The sequence below is a fragment of the Argopecten irradians genome, chromosome 7, assembly GCF_041381155.1.
Source record: "Argopecten irradians isolate NY chromosome 7, Ai_NY, whole genome shotgun sequence".
NCBI classification, from domain to species: Eukaryota; Metazoa; Mollusca; class Bivalvia; order Pectinida; family Pectinidae; genus Argopecten; species Argopecten irradians.
In genome coordinates, this window is record NC_091140.1 from 37,885,458 (window position 1) to 37,897,234 (window position 11,777).

Below are 11,777 nucleotides of genomic sequence, written 5' to 3' on the forward strand. Positions count from 1 at the left end.
AAACTCATGCCTTCTTTATAGTGCTATCACATTGAAACATACCGATAAATAAACCAGACTACACCTCACCCGGTCAGATTATAATGACAACGGGCGATCCAGCCGTCCTACTCCCTTGACGCTGAACATTAACTAGGAGCAAAAACTACCATACATGCAGGGCGTAATGATAGTACATAGTGTCATCATTTTATCATGAAAGACTAGGATGTGGGATCTCATCTTTTCTCTTCTTCCTATTGGTCAGTTATTACCTTAACAATGTATAAAGAGATTGAACAGTGTTTTGATTGCGTTAAAGGTGGTATGAACGCAATGGGATACAGACATATTCAATGTAGCGCGTTAGTATGTAAATATATAAGCATAAGGGGTATTGCTTCCTTTGTTATCATACGACAAAAAACTAGCTCAATTAACTAAAATAAATAACATTTCATAAGCTCAATACATTACGTTAATAGATCATTATTAATAGATTTTATCGTTTGTATAGATACACATATACAACATGCACACTCTTCCTAGAATGCATTCGGTATATAGACTGTAATTGTTTCCTCCGACTCTCTTGGATGTACAAAAGGACAATAGCTGAAGTGACGATGGCTAAAAAGGAATATACTAACAATGCCATTTGTGTATCTGCTTATTGTAAATATATACAGTAGAGGGAGCTTGATTGTTCTTGTCAATTTTTTAGAAACATCGACATCAAATTGTAAATATGACGATTTATATATCAAATACTAACGTCGCGTTCTTACGGGTGGTGCCATAAGATATTTTTCCTTGTAATTGCGCCATATCAAATACAATGTATTACAATACAAATTTACAATTACAATCCCCGTTCAATGTTTTACAATGTTAATCCATGTATTCGTTATATAGATTGGAGATTACTTTGTTTCCTCCGACGATCTTGGATGTACAAAAGAACAAAAGCAGAAGTGACGATTTCTTTTAAAGGGATATACCAAAAATAATATTCTCTTTTTGTGTATCTGTTTATTGTAAATATATAGTTAAGGGAGCTTAATTGAGCTTGTCTATCTTTAGAAACAACGAGACCAACTTGTACATATGACGTCACAATTAATATCTCCTATACTAACGTTACGTTCCTCCGGGTGATGCTATCAAATAACTTTTCTTGAAATTGTGCCAAACCAAATAAAGTGTATTACAGTAATAAGTTACAATTACATTACATTGGTAAAACCCACAAATAAATTATTTTAAGTAAAAAATAAAAAATAATATACGCAAACATATTACCTTAATCTTTTATTAGTAAATATATAAAAACAAGGCAAAAATAAAACAAGCAGTCATAACTATATATAACAAATGATAATTTTATACAGAAGTAAATATAACAGACATCCACTTTATTATCGTGTATACTATATTTTCGCGTCTTTTTCCAACATAAATTCGCGACCAAGGACTCTTATTGATGATCATGCATTCATATACATGTATTACACTTTAGTTATTCATGAGGCATTCGAATGCGCCTTGGAGTTTTCTCACGAAATAACATGGAAATTTGTTTCTCAGAACACAAAACAGTTTACAATACATGTTTATATATGTTTGGTTAAGGTCCTTATCGATTTCTTTTACATTTTTCATTAACTTTACTCATTTGGGTAGTTTTAAATCTTTGTACGTTGTGTTATAATGTTAATCCATCTATGTGTGTTTTGTAAAAATACTTAAGGTTTCAATTCATTTCAAATATTATATAATCATCATTTAGAAAATGCACTTTAGATGTACAGTGTCTTTCTGATTCACAGTTTACAACTTCAATTGAAAGATAAAAAAATGATTAGTAAATATGCTGATATGACTACGATTTATTTTTACAAGCAATAAGTAAATATTTCACAATTTAAAAAAAATTACCACGTACAGTAAATTAACGTATTTTCGCGTCGATTTAAGTATGTGTATTTCGTGGTGTATAGGAAATCACAAAAAAAATCAACGCAAAAAATTCTAACTACAAAGGAAATAAAATGTTTTTAATGTAGATCAAGAATTTGAATCGCCGTCAAAAACCGATGGACATGGAAACGCGAATTTATTACACCGTGAAAATAGGTTATTTTACAGTATGTCAGGTTATCTCAGTTATGTTATCAGATTCTCTACAAGAAACGAAATGGAAAAATAGATCACATCTGTAATTAGAATGTGGTACAAGTAACGAAATGGAGAAAGTACATATTTTATTAGTTTATATGAGTTTTGTAATCAAATTGTGGTACAAGTAACGAAAAGAAAAAAAAAACATATATTAGTTTATATTAATTTTCTTATGAAACTTTGGTACCAATAACGAAATTAAAAAAAACATGTTTTTGTTTATATTAGTTTTTTTAATCAAAGTACGGTACAAGTAACGGAATGAAAGTTTATTTTAGTTGCTCGACAACGTGTTTCAAGGTCATGAGACAACACTATATATGGAGTTAAACGGTAAATGAAACCTAATACAATAATAAACACACTTTTATTTACTATGGAACAATAGATAATTGGACTGAAACATTTTGATAATAAGGGAGAACAGGTTAGAATTTCTGTCCTTGGTTTCCTACACAGGGACCTGGCACGATTTTTTTTTTAAACTAACAGTATACATATATATATTTATTATAGTATCTAGGGTATGAACTCGGCGGTCGAGAAAAACGGACCTATTTTTTTTAAACCGTGATTATTTGACTTGATGAATCGGGAAATTTACGACAAATATGCTAGGTAGACATTTCCCTGTCCGGTCGAAATGTCGTCTCGGCTCTAATGGGTACCTCAAAAACCAAGCCAAAATCACAAAATCTACGCTTGTGGTGGTAAACAGTACCCATAACTGTGTTCATCCATAATCTCCTTTGAAGGTGTCATGTCCCGTACTTTGTAGAAACTCCATTTAAACATCGTGTAGCTCACTTACTTAAACCGTCACCGCCATGTTCATTTTTCTCTCGGAACGCTTCTCGACTTTACATATCTTGACTACATTATGCAAATTATGTTGTGTTGTGATTGTGAGTAAACTCGAGAAGCATTCCGAAGAACAAATGACCATGGCGGTGACGGTTAAAGTAAGAGAGCTACACGATGTAAATTTTCCGATTCATCAAGCCATAACTTCGTCAATACTTTGCCAATTTTGTTCATCAAGCACTTAATGGAAAGATAAATTTGTCAATGTTGTATAAAACCTATTTATTAAAATAATCACGGTTTTAAAAAACTAGGTCCGTTTTTCTCGACCGCCGAGTTCATACCCTTGATACTATAATATATATATACTATTGGTTAAAAATTTTCGTGCCAGGTCCCTGTGGTTTCCTATCGAACAACAATAATAGAACTAAGAAACAAGAAAAACTTTCATAACAGTAAGTGTGTACATTTATATAAGTCGATTTAGATTGGGTATGAAAAGCTTTGAGAAAGATTTGATATGCCATTTTTATAATTCATAATCAGGAGATATTTGATTAATTAATACAAAATTCGTGCTTTTTGTTTTATATATGTAATACACAAGGAAAGAATATGAGAAACAAAAAAAATGAGCACAAATTAAGCACACCAGTCCTCAAATAATGTTTGTAGGGGTGACTATATTGGGAAAACAAAGTAGAATAAATAGATTTTAAAAAATCAAAAAAATAATTCTATGATATTTTATGTCAGTAATAGAACCAAACAACAAAAGATGATTATAAAGAATTAGACAATCCCAGAAAAAATACTTAAAAAGAGGTCGGGTTATTTCTACTGTGAAATTGTAACAAAAAATATTCATTTGATTTTAACAAACATATTTTCAAAGAATTGTCAATTTAACTGATGGCGTGATATACAATTTGTAAACTAATATAAATCTTAGTAATGGAAACTGTATACATGAATATTTATATGGGCTACCATTAGTAAAACTTTATCAATATGTCTTTCTAACGTCACAATCAAACAATCATTATAAAGGATGTATATGACTGTTCTGTGGCACTATAACACAACGTCAATATTTGGCATCATGAGTACTGGTACCCATTTTGATAAGTACAAGAAAGATTTAATGAAAAGTGTAGAATTATCAGAAAGGATTAACACTGATTTGATGCCAGCTTTGATTCTGAAATACGGGGAGTAAATTGATTTAAACATGATATCTTACACTGATGATTATGATAAATCCTCATAAAATATCTATTCATTTATATCATTTAGAGAAATGTCATATATACAGAATCTTACATGAGCGTTCATTTCATATGAGATTGTATGAAACGAGTCTATGAAGTTTTTATTTTCGCGAGCCTTGGCGAGCAAAAATTAAAACTTCGAGACGAGTTTCATAAATTCTCATATGAAATAAACACAAATTTAAGGTACTTTTTATCACATATCTACAAATACCTCCATAAAAAAGAATGTCATATCAAAATGTATTCCGAAAATCCAGCAAAGGCCATCATTTTGTCCAGCCGTCCTCGTAATCTTGACGTCACGTTATTTTTCCTGACGTCATTTTATTGTTTCTGTCTGATGTCACAATGAAGTTCTAGCCAATGAAAATCGCTCCAGGTCATATTACACTTATGCAAAAATATTACACGGGCTAAATCACTGGATATAGGCGGATTATGTGATAATGCATGTTATGTTATTGCATGTTATTACACTAAACATTTTCCCCACATCTAAGCATTAATGTCACTATCTTTTTTTAATCTTATCGGACTTTGAAAAACATTGTCCTGTGATTTCTTTTCTTTGTAGAGATATGAAGAAAAAGAATCAGCGAATCAGGATTAGAATGAAAAAAAAAATATAGTCGAATTTCTATGAATATATTATTGATAACTTTGGTGTATATTATCATGTCTTCGATAATAATGACATGTCATGATGATATAGTGGTAATGATCGGGAAAATATCTGTTGAGTTTAATTTTCAGCTACATTGAACATAATGCTGACTGTTTTATCCGCGTTACCATGTTGTCAACTAAGCACTTGTATTTTATTCTTGATTGTCATTTCATGAAATAGCAATGACTCTGGATATCCCGCCAGAAACACAAACATGCCGTTATATAAAAGAAGGAAAATATATTTTCTTTACATTGACCATGCTGGTGACTAAATTTTTCATGAATCTTTTGATTCAGTTATGGTCTGGTTTTATACTGTACTCATAACAATGTTCTCTTGATCTTTACACCATTACAAAAAGTCGAACGCCACGGTAACCGACTCTCCGGTATTTTCGTTAGTAGCTTCCACCTCTACTTCAGTGTTACTGAAGGTCATCTGTACCGTGACAGATCTGTCAATTCCTTTTGACGTGTCCGGCATAGCGATTTCCAGTTGTCCTATCTTTGTACATCCTGGATCCGTCACATAGAAAGGTTCTTTCTCAGTGGAAACATACACATTAACTAAGACTGAAGTTAGATCAGGTTCTGCCGGAGAGTAAGATCGCACTATTTGTGGTTGTCCGATATCAACAGAATCTCCTACTCGAACATGCACATCGAATATATCCTCGCATCTTACTCTTCCATCTGATCTAACAACACGCTTAGAAATGTCATGCAAATGTTCATCAAAGGCACGTGCCGTGTTCACGCCATACGTGTATTTACAAACTCTCGACTTGATGGCCCTCGGCTCATGTCCAAAGATGACTGCCCCCTTGAGAACTGCAAGTCCGGCGTCTTGTGGAACGATCATTCGAAGCCTTGGGAAGTTTCTTTTGATTTCATCCTGAAGGACAAGGGACTCCGAAAACCCTCCGACCATCAGTATGCTTGTCACTCCTCTCGCAGAAGGCTCTCTCAAAAGCTTTTTCAAATGGTCTACGATGTGTCTTGCTGTGTCCTTGAAGAGTTCTTTTGCTTTATCACCACTCATCCGCAGCTTATCACCAACAAGAGACATCTTCCCCTTGAGATACGGCTTTGATTTCACAATTGTAGCGATGTCCTGATTGTTCTCATCTCTACAAGCATCATTCATTGTAGTTGGAACCTTGAAGGTAGTTTTTTCATCAGAACCTGCATCGGGCTTTATTGTTCGCTTTTTAACTTCGAAATCGCGGAAGAACTCGACCATGTCTGCTTTATTGTCTTTCATGAATCTGTGAAATGCGCCATTACCAATAATTCCTGATAGGAGAATTTGGAAGGCGTGGTCAACCTTGGTACCTCCCCAGTCTCCACCATTGGCCTTGTGGATTTCCTTCAGTGATCCATCCCGCTGTACCTCATGTACTGTAATGTCTATAGTCCCTCCTAGAAATATATGTATTTAATACATAACAGCGATTTAAAAAGTGAAACAATGCATTCTTTGTATCCAAATGTACAGCCAACTTTATATTGGTTTTAACACTACTTTAATCATTACAATACTTCCTTCAGCTTTACAATACTTTCCAAATAAATCTCCAAATAAACATATTATCTGTTTCTCAGACTTTCAAACACAAATTTACTCATTGTATGTCGTCAAATAATTACAAATTAATAGTTTATGACAGACTTGCACTGAGTCTTTAGCTAGCCGTCTTTATACGGAAATTGAATGGAAAATGGTGATTGGTTTAAAAAAATGAGTGGTGAAATTAAACACATTTTATCTACCTCCAGCGTCTAACACGACGTATTTCGACCCGGAAGTAAATGCCTTCATTCCACCCTCTCCTTTCCGTTCCAGAGGGAGGTATTTGCAGTAAAGAGATGCAGCTTCCGGTTCCAGAGCCATTTTTAGATTATCCCCATTAATACCAGCCTTGAAACAAAGAAAGGTTGAAATTATATTTCTATTTCGAGAGGAAATAGTTTTGTGATTTCGCGGGACATTATGTAAGTCACTGTATAGATATAATGCGTTTATTAACTTTGAAGCAACGAAATAACAGAAGACAAATATTTTCTCCCATACTTCACAGGGATATCCCGTGGTTACTAGGGAAAATATATCTCTACCTTACACAGGAGGGGATGTAAGACAGCTCACACCCGCTAGACAATAACGTGACGTCATCAATACATGCGGCGTAACTGCGGCGCGCATTGTAGATGACGTCATCAATTTTGACGCATAACGACGTTTTTGCGATAATGGCGCGATGAAAAAGCTGGAAACCAAGTGGAATTTTATTATTTTTTCTATCAAGTATGGGAGAAAAAGAATCAAACATGAGTCTGTGAAGTGGACATGGATATCTCAACCCTCGTGACAGATTTTGGCCGTCAACCCTCGGCAAGCCTCTGGTTGACCGGCCAAAATCTTTCATTTGGGTTGAGGTATCCCTGTCCACTTCACAGACCCATGTAAGATTCTATCAATCTTTTACTTTCGAAGATACAAATTACGCGTATTATCTCTTACCGCCACAGCAGCCTCCCGCATGAACTGTTTTGAGGCATCAGACCAGATTGCCGGTACAGTGAGGACCCAGAGGATATCCGAGGCCTTTATGCCTGTCATCTGTTTATTACAAGTCTTCATCATATGGTCCTTGAGATACTGTATCACTGCTGTGAACACCTTGATTGCCTGCATTGACTGACCCTGATCATCTTCTATCGTAAAGCTTCGGCGTAAGCACTAAATGGTAATACACATTTGATTTTATTTTAAAAACAATAGAATATATACATACAATGTATGTATCATAAAAACGTTTATACGAGGAGAAATAAACCTACTCACGTTGTTTTCATAAAGTTTCATTTTAAATCGTCGAAAGTAACGCCATCCATCTTGTTCCTCGTCCAGAGCCAGATCAGAATACTTGTCTTCAGCCTCATATCCAAAGGAGTGGAATGTTCCGTTAGGCTTAAAGAGAACACATGTGGATGCCTTCAAGGACATTAGTCCTGCTGATCCCGCAGTCCAGCTGTTGGCGGAAACTTTCAATGGGTCACGCTTATAATCATTCAGAGAAGAGAATGCGTACCCCGAGTACGTGGTTCCAAAGTCAATGGCAGCAACCAGGAGATGCTCTGAGGAAGCCATGTTGGAATTTTCTGAAATAAACAACAATTCAGAATATTAAACATTTCAAGAATATTTTGTGAAAGGTGAAACAAAATTTCTATACTCATGAAGCGTGCTTGATAAATAGGTATTGAGATATAGTGTAACCTGACAGACCCACCCCTTGTCTAATCCGGAACACCTTCTATTCCGATTTAATATCGTGTGGCAGTTTCCTTCTTAATTATAATTATTAAAACCTGGCTATACCAGCCAAATATACTGGTCCTGACGACATTCGGTTTAGACAAATTTTACTTTAAACCATTTAAGAGCTACACGATTACCAGCATTGATCACCTCTACCTGTTATTACCACGAGAGGCATTGACGGTGATCAGAGCTCTTCCAAAACATGTGTCAAAACTATTCGACCCCATGATCTCATCAGCACATTAATGTCGGTCAGGTCTAGTTTAAAACTGACTTAAGTCAAAACATTTTAACATATGTTAAGCCCGAGGTAAAATACGCTACAGGTACAATATTACGTGACGAATTACGGATTTCAAAAACAGTGATTCTCTAAAAATGTTATGCTCTACTTCATTGGTCGCATATAGACGTTGGTGAAAATTCGCTATGTGGATTCAAATAGTTTGCAATTTTTTTTTATACCCCAATGAAATTAAAGAATACACGTAGTGACATCAATTCTTAATATTCTGTGAGAAAATAAAAGTGAATTTCATACAACTTACCCCTCTTTCCCTCCCTGTTAACGTCTTTGCGTGTTTATATGGTGTATATTGGATAGATACAAAAACGTGTATATATTTTTCTGATAAAGATGTTTCATTTTGACTGTTAAAGTAATTTATCTAATATTACATATAATTCACTAAGAGGACTAATAAATACGTTTGTTCTGATTTAAAATTTATATGCAGTCTAGCTCATAATAAATTAAAATAGTCAACTACGTTTTTCTCATTTGTCGATACGAGCGCATCAGAGGAGCACTTTTTAGGATAGGATTAAAGTTGTATTGTACTACATTGAATAATCTGAGACAAAGACGAAGTTGGTTATTTAAGGCGTTCTACGTAAAAAGTGGGTTTTAGTTACGAAAAACCCTATGAAAAGGTTGCGGCCAATTCATTTACTGTGGGCTGCAATTAACATACCGTCGTTTTTAACGCAAATAAGATAATTTGTATGTTACATGTAAATACCATGTATTCAGGCATACATTGCATAATATTTTGACATTTATTTTTGGACTTTGAATTACAATTTATCAATATTTGTTGAAAATTGTTACAAATTTTGTCATAAATTATAATTCTATATTTTTCTATACGGGACTTTAAGAAATGGACAATTTGGCGGCCATTTTGAAAATGTGTCTTTTTTCGCTTTGAGTAGAGCCAAAGTTTCACAATTTTTTACTTAAATTGTTTTCACTTAAATCATCACTGCGCCGGCATATTAAGCTGTATCCAGCTAACTTTTGCCGTAAATCTTTACTATACAAGGATCGTTGTTATCAAAATATTAAGCATTAATCTGTCACTTGATTTTTACATTAATGGTAATTTGAGCACTTTTATTTTTTACTCTAAAATATTGCAAAATAATAAATAATAAAATAGGAGAAAAAATAAGCACAAGGACCCCATTTTTCTGCCTGATTTAGAAAGAGCAACCTTTTCCCTATTGATATGCAAAATCTTTACAAACGTTTAATACCATAAGTTTTTTCTATAAAGGGTTAAATCTGACAAAAATGCCTGAAAATGGTGCATTATGTACCTCAAAATAGAGGAGTAGAGGTAGCATGTATTGTATAGCATGATTCTGCAAACATCTATGCATATCAAACACCTCATTAGTAAATAATGGATATAATATCTCGTACGTATGTATGGTAAAGACGGCAAAATTACCATAAAATCCAATATTATGTCAATGGGGTAAATTTGAGTGACAATAGCTCAAAAACGATCTCACGGACATACATGCATAATTTTCTACCATTTTCTTCTATGGTATGAACCCCTATAATACAAGAACATTTTGACTTCTCTGAGGTATACATCCTTAAAACATCTTGTAGATAGTATTTTCTTATCAATAACACTGAACAAAATTCGACATATGCAACACTATCAGAAAGTTTGTTAGGTTAAAATAATACAGCCGCTGTATTTCTTTTACTACGTATGTTTTTTACATTTATTTGTGTGAAGAATATCCAGTATACAACATGTTTATATAACGTACAGTACGGCGATTAATTAACAGGCAGATTGCAAATTGTCTATTGTTTATATGCAAACATCTTCATATGACAATGTGTAATAACAATACTTGTGTAGAATTGTCAAAATGTATAAATTTGAGTTTGCTAATTTTAATGAAAAGATACATTAATAAAAGAAAGAAAGAAAGAAAGAAAGAAAGAAAGAATGAATGAATGAAAGAAAGAATAAATGAATAACTGAAAGAAAGAAAGAAAGAATGAATGGGGTCTCGTATATATAACTTTGATTTTATCGTGACATACCTGTTTACCAAGTAAAGACAACAACACCACAAAGATTAGCGGTCAGAGAATATTAAAACGAAGATCGATCGTGTCGAGAAATCCTATTGGTTAATAAGTGATGTATTCGATTAGGAGTTTTATAAATTACTTAATTAATCTTATAAGTGGTTAAAGTTAGAAAGATTATAGATCGCTGCTTTACACTATATATTGAATAATAGGAACAATTTCAGAGAGAGAGAGAGAGAAATAATAAAGAGAGAGAGAGAGAGAGAGAGAGAGAGAGAGAGAGATTGTATAAAAGTTATTTTTCGTTGAACGGTTTCGGTTTGTATATATGCAATACCCTGATGTCAAATTGTAGTTTACACGTATTACTTCCTTGTCGTCTCTCACCAATATCGAATCTCGATATTAAGCTATAACCACAGAACAACTTCTGTTAATTGTAAATTTTTAATAAAAGTATTAAAGGTTTAATTTATATAAAATTTTATATTAACAGTCATATTTACTACCCCATAGAAGTATTCCATATAAATATCGGAAGAACAATCAAGGTCATATTCTAGACAACTACGCAGCTGTTATATATCATAAATAGATTCAATTTATGGGCACAGTGTTGATGAAGTTACAGAAATGAAAAATGACAAGATCGTCAAAATATGATTACTTAAAATATCTATCTAAATAATATAATATTAGATTCCTTACGACCTGGTAACACATACTTACCATGTACCGCTTCACACGACCAATGACAATGCCTGCCAACGATGAACTGAGTGTCGGCCGCTTCATACCGGCAGGTAAGTAATTCTGAGAACTCCATATATTCTACATGTCGCTGCATGCTTAAAGAACGACAAATTTGGCGACTAACACATGAGATTTAAAACTATAATGTATTGAATATACTGACGACCATTGATCGCAATACACATATTTAAAAGGCGATATGTCCCTGAAATCTTCACTGTTGTGAGCATATGTCGGTTATTATGTTGATGTAAAACCAACCTTTAGAAAATATTAACGGGTGAAATTTAAATTACGGAGTGTTCTACAATGCAGGGATTCTTATCAGTTAGAAAAAAAATAAAAGTATCCCAAACGATATATATACGAATATCTACCTCATTTTATTTTAAAGGTCGCTCATTTCGTCGTATTGACAGAACAATTTTAGAGTATTTTG

General features: G+C 33.6%; 1 protein-coding gene across 1 annotated transcript; it reads right to left on the minus strand.

Moving 5' to 3' along the window:
• Nucleotides 1-1,277: 1,277 nt before the first annotated feature.
• LOC138328343 (heat shock 70 kDa protein 12B-like) lies at nt 1,278-11,433 on the minus strand. The gene is made up of 5 exons (XM_069275105.1): nt 11,315-11,433; nt 7,759-8,075; nt 7,435-7,653; nt 6,684-6,831; nt 1,278-6,332 (listed from the first exon to the last, which is right to left on the minus strand). The coding sequence occupies exons 1-5, from the start codon at nt 11,430-11,432 to the stop codon at nt 5,263-5,265; spliced, it is 1,872 nt and encodes a 623-aa protein (XP_069131206.1). The 5' UTR covers nt 11,433; the 3' UTR covers nt 1,278-5,262.
• Between the last annotated feature and the right edge of the window lie 344 nt (nt 11,434-11,777).